The sequence below is a fragment of the Falco punctatus genome (assembly GCF_963210335.1).
Source record: "Falco punctatus genome assembly, chromosome: 13".
NCBI classification, from domain to species: Eukaryota; Metazoa; Chordata; class Aves; order Falconiformes; family Falconidae; genus Falco; species Falco punctatus.
The window spans coordinates 554,842-571,664 of record NC_137593.1 but is presented as its reverse complement, the minus strand read 5'-3'; the positions used below and the strand labels follow the sequence as shown (position 1 = coordinate 571,664).

The 16,823-nt window shown below is 47.3% G+C and overlaps 1 protein-coding gene across 1 annotated transcript; it reads left to right on the top strand.

The window, feature by feature from the left end:
• Positions 1-326: 326 nt before the first annotated feature.
• On the top strand, positions 327-16,819 carry CLRN1 (clarin 1; the record flags this gene model as incomplete). Its single annotated transcript, XM_080410312.1, has 3 exons — positions 327-579; positions 9,393-9,572; positions 10,586-16,819. 3 exons carry the CDS (start codon positions 327-329, stop codon positions 10,849-10,851), a joined length of 699 nt encoding a protein of 232 aa, XP_080266438.1. The 3' UTR covers positions 10,852-16,819.
• Positions 16,820-16,823: the final 4 nt, after the last annotated feature.

The window sequence follows — 16,823 nt, the reverse complement described above, 5'->3', positions numbered from 1 at the left end:
CCCTTCTGTCATCCTAAACCCTTGTTATCAAGTGACAGAGGATGCACTGGAAGACTCTACGAACTGCTCTGTTTTCCAGCTTATTTAAACACATCAGTGTGCAAGCTGGAGCTATACAGGAGGGGACAGGGGAGAAAAACCTTGACAGCATCTCTCAGGAAACGTGCGCCCCGTGGAGGTCCGCAGCTGAGGCTGCTGGAGGAGAGGGCTCATGCCTCAAGCTGGGCTGGCTGCATGCCAGGGAGCTTGGCTCTTTGCCATGCTAATGAAGACCTTGTCGCTGCCTTGCTGAAAGCCGCGTCCCTTCAAGGACTTTGCACACCACCATGCCAGCCCAGCAGAAGAAAATTATCTTTTGCATAGCCGGGGTGCTGAGCTTTGCTTGTGCGCTGGGGACCGCAGCAGCCATCGGCACACAGCTGTGGGTTAAGGGGACGATACTCTGCAAGACGGGAGCGCTGCTTGTCAACGCCACCGGCCAGGAGCTGGAGAAGTTTATTGGCAAAATCCAGTATGGGCTTTTCTATGGCGAGCGTGTGAGACAGTGTGGGCTCGGGGGGAGACCTTTCCAGTTTTCATGTGAGTAATAATGTCATCTGAACTATTTAACACCACACTGCTGACTGCTAGGGGAGCCGGGATATAGCTGCCCCAGTGTCCCCTTGCTCAGGCACAGCACCTAACAAGCATGAAATTCTAAAGCAAATGCTGCTGTTAACAGTGTTCTGATCTTCAGGTTCAAATAACTTATCTTCCGATACCAGTAAAGCCACGCTAACATTTTCAGCTATCTATACTTCAGTTACACAGATACCTACATTTCAAAAGATTTATACTATTACTTAAAAAGGAACATTTTTCGTTTTCAATTAGTCTGTCACCTTCCTCTGCATGTGTGTCAACATTACGTCTTATGTGCTTCATGAAAAAATGAACTGAACTAGCAGAAATCTCATGAAAGAGCTGGAGCATAGATACGTTTGGCTGCTGTTGAGAAACAAAGCAGCCAAAAAGTTAGCAATCTGCTGCATTAATTGGAAGAACAGCTGGCTGATGCTAGCTGACATTCAGTCAGTTGATCTACAAGTTGCATTTCATATCTGACATACAGAATTTTATCAAAGACTGTTAGCAATGGTCTTGCTTTGCATGTAATATTCATAACCTATTTATCTTCAAGGATAAGATCAATAAAATGATCAAGTGAACACACAGTTTGTACATAGCAGCAGATTAAACAGATAATAACAAACAGCCATTTGTTATATGTACAATGTGCTACCTGAAGTTACTGCTTCTAACTGTGTTTTGTATTCTGCTAGAACAGCACTGGTAAATTGCTTACACGAGTCATTTAAGGCAAGGTAAGGTTACCAGATGAAGTATCAGAGATTATTTACTGTATAGTATTTTCCCCAAAGTAGTAGACCAAATTAATAACATATTAAGATTTGCCATCTCTAATTAAATTCCGTTACTGGTCTATTTATACAGCTGAAGTTCTCCCCTCAATTGCTTTGTTTGCCATCACAGTGTGCAGATATTCCACCCTGCTAGTTGTAGGCCGGGGTGAATTTTCAGAGGGGTCTACTAAACCTCAAGGAATTTGTTTTCTGCTGTAGCTGGAACTGTTAGGAACCACGGCTGACAAAGCGGCTAGTGATCAGCAGCTCCATGGCTGGCACTTGTCCGGGTTCATTACAGCCACAGAGGCACAGCTAAACTGGGGTAAAACGAGGACAAGACTCAGCTGCAGCGCTGGCCAGAGCCATGCCCCGTGGGCAGCCTCACCGGCCCTGCCCGGGTGTGCACCCCAGCTCCCACACCTCCAGGATGGAGCATGGCTGAGCAGCCCTGCCAGAGCTCCCCAAGCCCAGAGAGCAGCAGCAGGATCAATCCGTGGGCACTTTGGTGCGAGTGAAGTTACGGGAAGGTCACCCACAGCAACCTGGACACAGGGCAAGCAGCGGGGCAGCCTCTCCGGTCTGGATTAGCTCAGTGTGCCAGGCAGGACTAAACCCAGACACGACAGGCAGCCCCCATGCCAGAGAAGCTCATCAGCTTCTCTTTCTAATAATTTTCTTTCCACGTATTTGTTACTTAGATGCTTTTAAACCATTTCATTGATGTGCCTCGCATTCAGGCTCTCATCTGTACATTCCATCATTATGGCTGAAATATTTTAATATACTGCTCATGGGATTGTAGCAATAGTTTCAAAAGAATTTTAATTTTGTGGGCAGTGTGAATTAATAACAGGTACAAGACAGTACAAATGCACAACTTGTTAGTTATTATTTAATAATATTGATCATAACTTTTTTATTAGCTCCTAGTGCTACATCCAGGCAAGCTCTGGATCTGTGCAAGTACTGCAGAGCATTTTCAACCAAAAGCACTCCAGGGTTACAGAGATTGCTCCCACTATGGCCATACATTTTCTATCTACGCTCTCAGAAATCTCATGTAACTAAGCTTTCCTACCCAAGTATTTACCAAACTTGCATTTGTAAGTATAGCTTCAACAGTGCACATAGACACAAAATGTAACCAAAGAACAGAAATAATACAATGTGAAGTTTTTGATTAGTCACAGCTAAGCAACCCACTTTGAAATGGTAAAAAAAACCAATGTTGGAAGAAGGGTTCACCAGAGTCAAGAAGACGCTCAATATGAGTTATGCATCTTGCTCAACTTATTAGTTTCTAACACTACTTATATAGAACCGATACACATGCATATTCGTAAAGCAGAAATATAATTGGTTAGTAGTCTCTTAAGTGCGCGCAGTTCTCACACCCTTAATTATCATGACTAAAATAAGCATTCTATCCACGTAGCTAATTGTGATGTTATGCTTCAGCCTTGTAGTTTGTTACTCCCTATATTCCCATACTGCTCCCTATCTTTCTTGGCCCTGCACCTGCTTTCCCAGCAGCTGTAGCTTGCTACAGCCACGGCCTGTTGGCACAACATAATTACTTGGTCTCAGGATTCAAGAATAGCTCAAGGCTACCTTTCTTGTTAACTTCAGCACAGCAACTTCAGCACAATTCTGATTACAGGCCTATTCTAATACCAGGCCTGGATTGTGCAGATCTTCAGAGATTCTAAGGCCACGCTTCTGCAGCCATTCTTCTACAAACCAACACACAAAACCTAAGTGTTCATGCAGAGCTGCAGAATCCTACTGCACGGGACAATATTAAAAATTGATTTCTTTCACAGGAGTGCCTAATGTATGTATTCAAAGAACTCCAAGGTTTTCAGGAATTGCATAAAGAGTAACAACATTGGAAGAGTAATTCACTCAACATCAATCAATATCACTGCGCTCATTTTCAGACAAAGAAAATAAGGCTTGAAGCATGTGCTTCAATGCCTGTTCCCAGGATCGCAAATCAAGGCTGGATTTAATTTTATGCCCAAGACTCCTCAAGTGATAAGCAAAGCTGCCAAGATGCCCGTGAGGGAGCATCATCCTTCCCTAAGGAGAGCAGCCTTGTTCCCAGCATCCCAGCCCACCAGGCATCCCTCAGAGCAGACCATCACCTGCAGTAGCAGAGCTAGCCGGGCTGAAGCACTGGTGTCAGAAACACAGCCCAGGGGCCTGCGCAGACCTAAAACCAAACCCAAGCTTGCTTATTAGAGCATTCTTTTACCTTTTCTTCTCCTTCCATACAAGCCGAGTATTAATAGTGAAATATTTCACTAGGTCTCGCTCGCAACATTGCAAGCCTGTTCCTGCACCACTACCCTTTACATAGCAGTCTGAAAAGGTAACGCTATGAGGTGACCTCTGGCACTACTTATACCTGAGATGTAGCCCATTTACAGCCCAAAAAATTTCACAAGCCCCGTCCTACTGACCATGGCACTCCACAGGGCAGGGTTTGCCTCTGCGGTCTTTCACTGACAGTGGAGGGCAGAAGCACTGCTGTCCTCCTCACAAATTGTTCTCAGATCATCATTTATTTAGATTAAAAAGCAAACGCAACACTTATTTGAATAGGATTTATATTTAGAAACAATGATTAGGTGCCTCCGCAAAATATACCTCTACTAGGAGCATTCCCTTCAGAGACCAGTTATGAAAGAGGCTGGCTTGTGTTCTCTGGGGCTGCAGCAGACCCATCCCATCCGAGTCAGTGCTCTCGGGAACTCACTGGGAGCATCCTGGAAACAGGATAACCATATACAACATACACATCCATAGTTTAATGCACTGAAGTGCACTTTAGCATGTCTGAGAGAAAAAGGCCTGGAAAATAGGCTAAATGATTTAGTTCTATGTTTGTTCCCATTAAATGCTCCCCTCTGACCACTATATCTCTTTTAATTGTAATATGAATTTGCTCTGCCAGCAAACCCAGTTCAGCTGGGGCAAGCCTTCTGCTTCATTTGCTCTTGCTGATTCTCATCAGTTTCTGGGTCAGCAGTTCATTTTCTAAAGGTCACTGGCTTGCATACCAAACACCATTCATTCATTACAATGAAGGAATGTTTTTCTTTCAAGATGACATAGCTGCTGGAATTAATTTTCCAGATGTGTCACATATAAAATTCTAATAACATAAACAACTATAAATGCAGGTGCCAAGGGAAAGATTCAATACAATCCAGTAACATTTTCTTAAAATCAAGAATATAAAATTGTATTATTAAACACACAGTTTTGCATGTTCTCCCAAAACACCAGGTAGAGTCACGAGAACTAATATTATTCCTTGTAAAAGTCTGTACAAGTAGGGAGTCTTCGGCCTCTTTGTCGCATAGCCTGAATGGTACAATAACAAAATTGCACCTTATACCACACTAACAGTACAACTGCTTCTCACACCTGTAAAAATACGAAATAAGTAATGAAAGGTCCAGTAAACACAAGGTCCAATTTCTAAAATGTGCTTTGTGTTTATTAAGCACCACTGGCCAAACAATAAGTAGCCATCAGCAAAAGTAACCTTTTATGCAGGCAAACTCATGGAACTGTTTGTGTTGGCAGGGCCCTTAAAGCCCACCTAGCTCCAGCCCCCTGCCCCGGGCAGGGCCACCTCCCCCCAGCCCAGGTTGCCCAGAGCCCCGTCCAGCCTGGCCTTGAGCCCTGCCAGGGACGGGGCACCCACAGCTGCTCTGGGCAGCCTGGGCCAGCGCCTCCCACCCCCACAGCACAGAATTTCTTCCTTTAACCTGACTGTCCCCTCCTCCAGCTGCAAGCCATTCCCCTTCAGGCACTGGAAGCTGCTCTAAGGTGTCCCCGGAGCCTTCCCTTCTGCAGGCTGAGCAACCCCAACCCTCAGCCTGTCGCACACCAGAGGGGCTCCAGCCCTCCGAGCATCTTCCTGGCCTCCTCTGGGCTCGCCCCAGCAGCTCCGTGTCCTCCTTATGCTGGGGCACAGAGCTGGACGCAGGGCTGCAGGGGGTCTCACCAGGGAGGAGCAGAGGGGGACAATCCCCTCCCTCGACTGCTGGCCACGCCGCTGGGGATGCAGCCCAGGGTGCGGTTGGCTTTCTGGGCTGCAAGCGCACGTTGCTGGGTCACGTTGAGCTTCTCATAAACCAACGCCCCCAACATGATCTCCCCAGGGCTGCTCTTAGTCCATTCTCTGCCCAGCCTGTATCTGTGCTTGGGACTGCCCCGACCCACGCGTAGGACCTTGCACTTGGCCCGGTTGAACCTCATGATGTTCGCGTGGGCCCACCTCGCAAGCCTGTCCAGGGCGCCCTGGATGGCATCCCTGCCCTCCAGCGTGTGGACCGCACCACACAGCTTGGGGTCGTCGGCAAACTTGCCAATTCTTCCTGTAGGTAAATAGGTACATTTAGCAAACAGGTAGTTTTGCTGTGTGCAGCCCTTGCCTACACAAAGACAGCGAGCAGCAGTGTTCCTGAGCTCCCCGCGCATACAAGCCAGGCTGGTGGGGACACCCCAGGGAAGGGGGTCTGGAGGAGCAGAGGCTGGGGCCAGCACCATCCCCAGGAGCAGGCAGCTCCTCCATTACCCAAAGGTGTGAGTGTCCATGCAGCACCCCAGACGGCGGGCACAGGGCTCTGCCTGCCCTCCTGTGCCCCTGTGCCTTGTGACATCTCCAGGCCGCGGCCCCCTGTGGGCACTGGGTGCCCCTCTCCACTCCCAACCAGCCACCAACAATGGAAAAGTGGATACTTATTTAACACAGCTTCAAGAATAGTTTGCAAACATTTGCTCCATTAATTTCCCTTTCATTTGGTCAGGGAGGTAAACTGACTTGACACCACATTACCTGCTTCTCTGTGTTTACTGCACGGCAAGCTGCAGAGCTGTTTGCTGGTAAACATTTTACAAGGTAGAGTAATTTATGTGAGGCTTTCTTACTCTCGGCACGTTACAGCTGCAGCGAGGCAGTGCCAAGGCATTATTACCCCCACTTTAATCATGCCCCTGTGGATCAGGAGCAGTTAAGTGTATTTGATGATTCCTTCTAAAATACCCGTTGTTGCCAAACAAACATGAGTGACTAAAAATTATTCTCTCATACTGAGTCTAATTGACTAATCCCTTGTGCCCTAGCTAAGAAGGATGACAATTTGAAATAGTGGCTAAAAAGCTGCATAAAAATACTTAAAATTTTGCATAATTTATGCATAAAAATACATTAAAATTCCTAAATTTTTGTGTACATAGTCACAGCAGCCACAACATGGCTGGAACGCAGCGCAGCCTTCAGTCAGCGAGCAGGCGCTCCATCAGGTAGCAGTCATTAACTCTGAGCACAAACCCGCAGCTGCCCTGGGCTGCCACTTCCACTGCTGCAATCCGGCCTGCCCCGTGGGCTCTCGTGGGGCAACTGATATAGTGGCAAATACAGCCAACGTGAAAGCTCCCAGCCTTTGGAAACTTAAAGTTATACAGCATGTGGCAAAAGCATCGCATTAACTGTGTGATGCACACGGTACTTGCACTTACCCAGCAAGAGCCTTCATACTCAGTCCCACGGCACACAGCTCTGCTGCAAACAGCCAGCATCCCACCTGCCAGCAGCAGGAGAGCTGGCCAGGCACAGCACAGCACCGGCCTTTGCGGCTGCACACTCATTTTGTGTGCTCTATCTTATTTTAGCTCTGTACCCTCTTTATTGTAAGATTTCTCCATTTCCTTTCATCGATTTATCATCTTCCCTTTTTGCCCTTGGACTTCCAGGCACAAAATGTTCCACAACTGTTTTACTTGGGGAAACAAACACAGGGGAGAAGGTTTTGGTCATTTACAATGTGCTTATTCTTTCAAAATTCCATTCAGAGAGTTTGTTGCAAATAACTCATTGCTGTAACCTTCATGAATTTCTCCCTCTCTAGTACCATACTTCATTTTAAAAACAATTTAAGAGACTAATGTATGTACAGAAATATCCTTCCTGGTTTTTTACGGATTTTTATCAAAATACCAATTTTTTTTCTATTTTCTAAAAACCAGAAAAATATTTAGAAAATTCTATTTTCTAAAAAATATCAAAGGGTAGGAGGTAAGAAACCTCCTATCTTTTTAGGTGTCTGCATGCCTCTGGCAATAACTGTTGGTGGATTGTCACACGAACAACTGCACACGTCATCTTCCCCAGGTATTGTACATCCCTGGAGCCTTCAATGTCTCCCAGCAACGCACAGTGCACAACACATTTAACCTGCCAGTATATCAGCACTGCAGTTTCACTAATGATTTCCTGCTTCTCCATAATAAAATGTGGACTTCATAACTTAAAGAAGTATTATTTAAGGTTTTCAGAAATAACACACATTTTTTGCCAAAATTTTTCAGGTATAAGCTTACAAAAACAGCACTGTACGTTGGTATTAAAGCAGTGGAATCACTACTCTGAAACGGAATGGAAGTCAGCATCTCATCCTGGAGCAGCTCTTTGCTTCCCTGGCAGATGAAGTGGCCAAACCCTGACATCTGTGCACTTTAGGCACATCAGACCCAAATAAATGTGGTGCTCCAAACCAGCCACACCCCCCAAGGCTAGGCCCATGTCTCCTGCCCAGCCATCTCCTTGTTTCTCCATACAGCCAGAGCTCGGATATTCCAAAGGACTTTGTCCATCACACATTGCCCATGATGTGGTCCAGACCAAGAGGCCAGCACAAGGGAGAGGGACCCCTATGCTCACAGGGGCTGCCCAGCCTCCCCTCTGCCCACACACCCATCCTGGCGAGAGGGAGCCAGAAGCAGCATCCCTCAGGAAGGGGAGCTACCTCACCCCATCCTAGGTACCCCAGGACACACAACACATGTTGTATGGATACTGGCAGAGCATTGGGAACTTCTCATCCTCACCTGACCCTCCCTGCACCTGTGTTTTGGAAAATAAAATAAATACAAGACTCTACTGACCAGAACAATCCAGTGCAAGAAACATGTTTCATATGAATTGCTGACCACTCCAGGCAAGGGCAGGTGTGCAGTGGCACACACACTAACTGTAACTAAGCCCACAAGCTGATTAAGGCACAGGCAAGCCAATAAATATCAATTGCTCTCTGCTCACTGAATAAGCCAAGCAGGTATCATTTAATTTCCTATCTCATGTCCCTCAGTGGGACCTCATGAACATAAATGCAGAGAGTCTGTTTCTGGACTTACTGTCCCCCTGCTCCAAAAGAGGGCTAAACGGCCAAGCCTCCAGCCAAAGGAGGCAAGATCCCACCCATAACAGGCACTGTGAGTAGCCCCTCATGCCATCCTGCATGCTGGTACAAGGCAGACCTGCACTTTCAAATACAGATCCCTTTTTTTTTCCCCCCAAGAATGTGCTGTTTGCATTAAGGACCAAATACCACCTTGGCAGATGGTAGGCATGTTACCCTCCACCTTGCATCTGCATCTGGTTTCTGAGGAATGAATAACCCCAAAAGCCTCATGTCCTGAACGGTGCCTACAGGTGGAGAGCAGCTTGTTTTGCCAGCCAGAACACTGGGGTGAGGGAGCAGCCACCAAGGATGCTGATCCAGATCAGGCCCCCAGCATTTAAAGATCTGGAGGTGCTGGGGGTCACCCCTCTGCAAGCCTGGTGGAGACAGCTGTGGGCAGGTGCCAGGGCTGCGGAGGTGCCATTCTGCATCTGCACGTCCAGGGGGATAACGTGCCCAGGGAGATACCCTCAGGAAGGGGAGGAGAGGCTTTCTCTGGAGCTGGTCTTTCTCTCCTGGCCAGTCTACTGAGTTTCACAAAACACTTCTACCTCCAAACATCCACAAAACCTGTTTCTAGTTAGTAACTTTTGGTTTTCACTTTTGGTTGCATTTGGAAGAGCACAACTTAAAACAATTATCACAAACCAGCAGGAAATCCCTGGCCTGACTTCTGAAATGACTTTATCTAGTATGTATAATAACAATTTGTTCATTTTGTTTTTAGTTTTTCCAGATTTGCTCAAAATTATCCCTGCAAGTATCCATGTTAGTGTCATTCTCTTCTGTACAGTACTGATAGTCTTTGCTCTGGTGGGAGCAGGTTTCTTCATGTTCAATGCTTTTGGCAGCCCTTATGAAACCCTGCACGGCCCCATCGGGTTGTACCTCTGGAGCTTCATTGCGTGTAAGTACCACCCCACCCCTGGCCTGCCTAGCTAGTGGCTGTCCATGTTTGCTACTTATGTTGGATTTATTGGCATAGGAGACCTTATTAAGGACCATGGCCACACTGACTATAAACTGGCAAAATAAAGCTAGGTAGAAATGCAGATGACTTTGCCATATCAAAACGTTTTTTCCAAATTGGAGTTAAGAGATAAAATACCAAAACCCTCCACGAGGGCAGGTGATGGGATGGGATGGGTACAGGCAAGCAGGCTGCCCCGGCACCTTCAGCCCTTCTGCATAAGCTGGCAGAAAAAAGGGATGGTGCCCACAAGACCCAAGGACCTGGAGCTGGGGATGCATCATGGGCAAACAGTCAGAGCCAGGAATTGTACCAGAGAGGGGAAAAGGGAAAAAACAAACAAACAGTCATTGATGCAACTGCTCATATTTACCACAATGGGAGGTTTCCAGCTGTGTAGGTGAGAGCACCAATTAGACAGCAAAACCTTCCCAAGGAAGGAAGGAACTGAGAAGCAGAGTGAGAGACTGACAGCAACTTGCTGTAAAAGCGGTCTCTGAAAAAACACTGCCAGCAGGGATAATGAACCATCCCTGTCCCTCTGCCACTTAGAGAGGGTAAAGCCCATTCTCTGTGCTGCTGGCTTGGCTGACAAGAACATTTACTATTACTTTACAAGGTATTACTATTACAATGATAATTTAATAAAGTAGTATATATTTATCTTTAAACATGCAGACAGTATGTTCAAGGGAACAACGAGCAGCTTAAAGCTGAAAGGGCACAGATACTTTACTGGATCAGGGTACTACAGCAGCTGTGCTAAATATTACTGGTCCCAAGCCAAATTCAATTAAAAAAGCTTACTAACTTCAATACCCATTGTCTTGGATTCTAAAAATAATCCCTATTAAAGCTAAGTTACAGTGGCCATAATAACGCTATCAATATGGCTTTTGATCGTGATGCAGGGACAGCCGAGACTATGAGCATCTCCCCCTCCATTTCAGGTTCCTGCGGTTGCCTCATCATGATTCTTTTCTCTTCAGAGGTGAAGATACACCACCTTTCAGAGAAAATTGCTAATTTCAAAGAGGGAAGTTTTACATTCAAGACTCACAGTGAGCAGTTTGCAAACTCGTTCTGGATCATCCTGGTTTGCTCTCTGGTGCACTTCCTGAATGCCTTGCTAATACGATTTGCTGGATTTGAATTTCCCTTTTCAAAATCAAAAGATTCAGGAACAACCACTGGAGCGGTTGACCTGATGTATTAGGACTACATAGTTAAGAACATTTCAAGCCATGAAGTTCATCGCTACTACATTCAACAGCCACCAGGTGTACTAACTTGTAAATGATTAAAGATGTTAAAAGAAGTGAAGGTTTCAAATAAACAGCAACATGGCATATGCAGTAAACTAAAGAAGACAAGCTATTTGGTAATGTCTAGATTAAAATTCCTTCTCTTTCTTGGGGTAAGACCTAAGACATTTGCCTTTTTTTCCAGTAAGTTATTTGAAAAGTAGCTGGTGCAAAGAAAACCAGTAATATCAATAGCGTTGAACAGGATCTGGAAAATAAAAGGAACGAGTTGCAGTAGAGGCACACACTATCACCAGCAGCAGTTTTGCCCTTTACCCCTTGTGAAGGCAAGGATGCAGTTGTTACTGTGTCAGGGCATCGGAGAACAAGGACGCTCAGCAAATCTACAGGTATCAAACGAGAAAAGAAAGCGTACAGGCTTTGCTCCTAACACGCGTCAGGCTCCGTCTCAAAAGCACAACACTCAGAGGGAACACAGAGCTACAGCAGGTGCTTGCGGGACAAAAGCCAAACACCTGAATCCACCATGAGCACTTTAACCTGCATGGCATCATCATCATTTCTGTCCATAAAGCTCTCTTTTGGGTTTTTTAGTTTTAACAAACCCAACTGTAACTCTTTGGCCCTGAAGCCACAAAAGACATGCCTGCCCCACACAATCACTGTAGCTGGGGGCTTTACTGGCTTGGTTAGAGCACCGTGCCCAGCAAAGCGGGTTGTAGAGGAGATGCAACATACTCTGTCCTGCTTGCCCAAGGGAGGCAGCCTGGCTTGGTGCTGCTGAATGCTCCCTGCAACACACCAAGGCAAAGAGCATTTCCCAGAACAAAGTGACAAGAACAAGACCAGGCACCCTTCCCACTGCACCGCACCCTCCCAAAGCCTCATGGGCAGAAGCATGAAGAACCTTGCCCAGAGACAGCCCTGCAAACACTCCCTCATCAAGTAACACAAATAAACAAAGTCAAAACCTTTGGCAAAGGGCAGCAATGGAATAGCACAACAGACAAGTTTCCAAGGCATGCCACAGCTCAGCGGAGACTGATGAAGAAATAACATGAGGTTCTCTACCCCAAGGAGTGCAGGAAGCCAGAATGGACAAACACATCAGCACTTGCACCCTTAAGCATCGGCAAGGCAGTTAAAGCAACCGGACCACTCATCCTAGGTACAGCTAAACCAGCCCTGTTACAGACAGATAGATCAAAAGAGCATTAACACCACCAAACACTACCTCCTCGGGATTATGCAGATGATGTAGTGCTCCTCACAGGACACGGAAACAACACTGAAAGCAAATACAAGAGGTGCACAGAGAGAACGCTGCTGCCCCAGCTGCCCGTATATACGCAGGGGCCGCAGGCTGCTTCTGCACAGCTGCAGCTGAGGAGCAATCATCCCACTCGGCACCCACTGCGTCACCTGTGCTGAAAATCAAGCCCAGGCACCTGTTAGCATTCACCTCTGAAAAAACTATATGCTCCAAGCTCCAGCAACTTGCAAGGTGACCTCACTGACTTTTATGCTATTTTTTTATACTTTTACTACAAGTGGCAAAACATTGCTGGTTTTTTTTGTAAAAGTTTTGTAAGTTATACCACTGCTCCACAAATCCTTTCACAAAGCAGCTCTGCCTCCCCATGGTGTATCACATCTCCCTAGATTATGACACTGTGTAAGGGCTACTGCAAGTTGCCACAACCCCCAACTTTTTTTCATCATTTTCTTCTTACTTGATATGCATATTCTTCCTAATGTGTCTTCTTAACACATGATTTGTATTACAACTCATGGAATTGTTTACTATACAGCAAACAATGAGGAGTAACACTTCATCCTTCTTGCTCCTGATGCATCATGAAGCTGCTCTGTTTTGCAGCTCTGTAGCAGCTTCAGCAATCCCTGGCACATGCAATCAGATGCACAGACTGCTCACATCTGTGTGGCTAAGCGATACTTGCCAGTCCTGAACAAGGAGTTGGCCCATATGTGTAAAATACAGAGTTGCACAGAAGATAAACCCATTCCCACCCCTTTTGCTCTGCAGCTCATGACTCGGGATCCAGGGGCTTTCATGGGGGGATCACCTCACAAAGAGCCCAGCTCCACCACTCCCCCCACATCCCACCTCACCTACGAACATGAGCCCAGCTGTTATTTTCATTCATATCCAGTTCCTGAGGCAAACATAACAATTCTTAATAGCAAAATAAAATGAAGACAATATTTGTGTGTTTGACCAGCTGAAAGTAACAGTTGGAACAAGCGTGACCTGCTCAGCCTGTACTCCTGGACGAGCACCAGCACATTTCCTGTGGCTCACCTGTAACCAATGAGCATTAGCTAAAGAAGTTTTGCCTGCTTCATTTCTAGACTAGCATATTTCATGATTTAAAAAACAACAAGAATTGTATAGTGAAGAGAAACACATATTTTGAAGGTTCTTGAAAAATCAGATTATTTTGTATTCCAATAAGAAGTTAGTATGAATTTGTGTCTGTGTGTGTGCATGCAGTGTGTGTACATATAAATACAAATATATATGTATATATATATATAAAATCAGTATATGGACACAAGAGACCGTACCAGGCTTAGACCACTGGCCCATGATGCTGATGTAGGGGCGAACGGCAGAGCATCGTGTTGCAGATGTGGAGCTCACCATGCTCTCTGGCCCTGTATTGCACCCCACTGCTGTGACTGCCCTGAGCAGGGCTCCTGGAGGCCATGCTGCTGGCTCCCACACCAGACCCTTCTAAAGCACATCCACCTTAACGGATTTTATTGTCAAAGTCACTACCCCAAGCAGAGATCATTTATCATTTGGAAATAGCACGAACCACAAACTTAGTTGACTTCCCCACACCAGCATGAGTGGTACACCCACACCAAAATCTGTGGATGTCGTTCCATAAAGCACAGCCACGAAATGAGGCACATCAGTAAGACCTGGCAGTACGGAGAAGTTCAGGCATTAGTGCGGCAGGAGCGATGCTAATGACACCTGCAGCCAGACACCCTACAGCCTGGGCCCAGGGTGGGCTGAGGGATGCCCCCCCACTGCCTGACACAGGAGGGATGCTCAGCGCTGGCTGTGGCTGCGAAAATGCCAGTGCTGCTGCCCTTGCTAGGAGCCTTTCCTCTCTGAGTTACTGCAGAGCTGAGATTGTGCTAGGGAAGAAGTTAATTAAGCTTCACAGCTTCCCCTCCAACATCTCAGAGCATTTACCTACACCATGGAGAAGTTGGGAGAGCTCTGCGCCAAAGCCCTGTTGACGCCAGTTGGGGTTTCACCCCTTGGACCAATATTCACTCATACCTCTAGCAAAAGGGTTTTGACATCTGGAGACAGAAGCTGCCATGGAAACGCAAAGCTTCACTAACTTCTTAAGAGCATTATTTTGGCTGCCAGACATTGTTCCTGTCGGAGGCCAGGAGGTGCAAGTCCACATCCCCTTCGGCCTGGCGGTGGCACACAGAAGGGGATGTCGCTCAGCTGCCATCGCCCCGAGGCTGGACGCCACACTCCCTGGGTGGCAGCGGGCAGGCACACAAACGGCCCAGTCTGGATGGAGGTGGGAAAAGGGGCGAGAGGAACCAGCCCCTCAGGGGTGACAAGCTGGGGTGGTGTGGACACTGCACACAGCCAAGGGATGGGGTGTCCTGTGCCACGTCCTGCCTCTGGTTTTCCAGACCAAAGGATGAACCAGGCAGGGGAGTCGGGGGGTGGGGGGGGGGGTCTGCCTTCTGCAGCCAGGTCCTGACCTGTTTGCTGACGTGGTGCCTGAATTTGTCATCACCACCAGCACCAAGAGTTATGTGGACTTGATGGGCAAACCCACATTTCAGTCCCTCATTTTGTGACTAGACACAATGCCACACACATTACTGACAGGATGATGCTATTCCTGATGGAAAACACAATAATGGGTACAGGACACTGTTCCCCACCACAGAAACTGCTCTGTTGTTTCACCTGGTGTCTCCAAAAGGGCGCAGCTTGCTGGAGCAGCCTGCACAGCAGGGGAGAGCCAGGTAAGGACACTTGTACCCATTTCTCAGGAACTGGTGCCTGCTCCAGCAATGGCCAGTCCTACAGAGCCAGGTTCATTCTCCCCTGCCATGAAATACCCAAATTTGGTGAAGTCTCCAAATCTGTAAAGGCAGCTTGTCCCACACCCTGACTTCTAACCCCTGGAAAGAGACAGCGTGGTTTGCATCAGCCTGCTCCATCACAGTTCACTTACAAATGTGGAGTAGATTTGATCTATTTTATTGTATTTACAAATCCATAGGTAAATCTTTTCTCCTTATGTCAAAAATCTGAAGAAATGACAAGAGCTAATAAAAAATCGACTCATGAGATCAAACAGTGTTTATCAGAGAGGGAAGGATCAACTCCCTGACTTTCCAGGCCAAACTCCTGTGCCCACATGCAACCTAGGGAGGCAGTTAAATGAAGCAGGGATGCACTCAGTAGGCGACACTTTGCCATTACAGGCCAGCTCCTAAGGGGCACCTTTCTTTTGAGCCAAATTCAGTTCTTAGGACTCAAGAACTCAACTCCCATTGACTGCAGCAGGAATTGTCCTCTGCTTCCCGCACCTGGGAACATGCCAGTGAGAAGAAAAGGCCGGCCTTAACTTTGATTATCCCAGTTTATAAGCACTCTGGAGCTGTGACTATTGGTAGCACAGTGGTGCAGAGCTGCTGCTGCAAAGTTCCCGTGCAAGAGCTCTCGCCCTGCAAGCACACGGTGGTCCTCACCCCAACACACTCAGCATGACACCCCCACCTGGCTCTTCCCCTGCCTTCTCCCCAAGCAGAAATGCGTGGTTCACACTCAATTTGTTGAGAACATGCTGGATACTCTATTCTTTCTATAAGGAAGTGCTACTCCAATAGAGATAAAGGGGATAAGGGATTTTATGTCGGTTTTTAGGAAGCCAAAAGACTGGAGCCTGTGTTGCACCAAAAAAAGAGAGCAGCTTTTTTTTACCAAGTAAAACCACATTTCCTTCAGCTGAAAGAAAAAAACCCAGGCATTTGATGTCTCATGTGCAGGCTGGCCCAGGTAGTTTCTCTTTTCACAAACCAAGATTTGAGCCAAGCTGTTCCAAATGACCCTGCAGAGAATGCAAAGCCATCAGAGCCGGACCGTGCGGCTGCCCCAGACAGACCGAGCTCAGACACACCTGGGGAAACCCAGGGCAGCCCTCCGGTGTGCCACGGGGAGCCAGGCTCAGCTTGGTAACATCAGCTCAGCCTCACGGTTTTTCCACCAACATTCAGACAGATACCCCCAGTCGGTGCGTTCTCACAGACTGAAAGAGGAAAGAAACAACCATGAGATTTCTGTGACCTCAGCAGCACGCAACCAGTGGGGTTCCCCCCACTCAGCCACACAGTACCCGATGTGCCTGAGTGCCAGCCTTGCTACAGGGAGCGGCAGAAGTCAAGGGAACATCGGTGCATGGGTTTTGCCTTTCTCTGGCTCATCACCGCACTGAATGTGCTCAACTTCACAGACATCTGCTAAGTCTGCTTTTTTTTTCGCTTGAGCTATGCACTTCCCACCCAGCCCTCACAGCCCAGAGTCCATCCCTCTTGTGGTCAGTCGGCACAGAGGGAGCTGCAGCCCTGCAGCTGGAAAATACCCCCTGCTCCTGCACCAAGCCTGAAGCCAGCCCCTGCAGAGCTGCAGTCAGCTTTGTACAGCGCTCTGTCCAGCATTAAACATTCATGCTGCTTATACAGCGAACAGGAAAACATGGACTGTGACGGGCCCTCATGAAAGCTTAACCACGGCGTGACAGTGGGAGATGACAGCGAGCCCCAGGGGGTGTCAGGCAAATGGGATTCGGGTGCCGGCATGGGTCTGGGGGGAGCTGCTCCCTGAGCAGTCCCAGCGCCCACAATC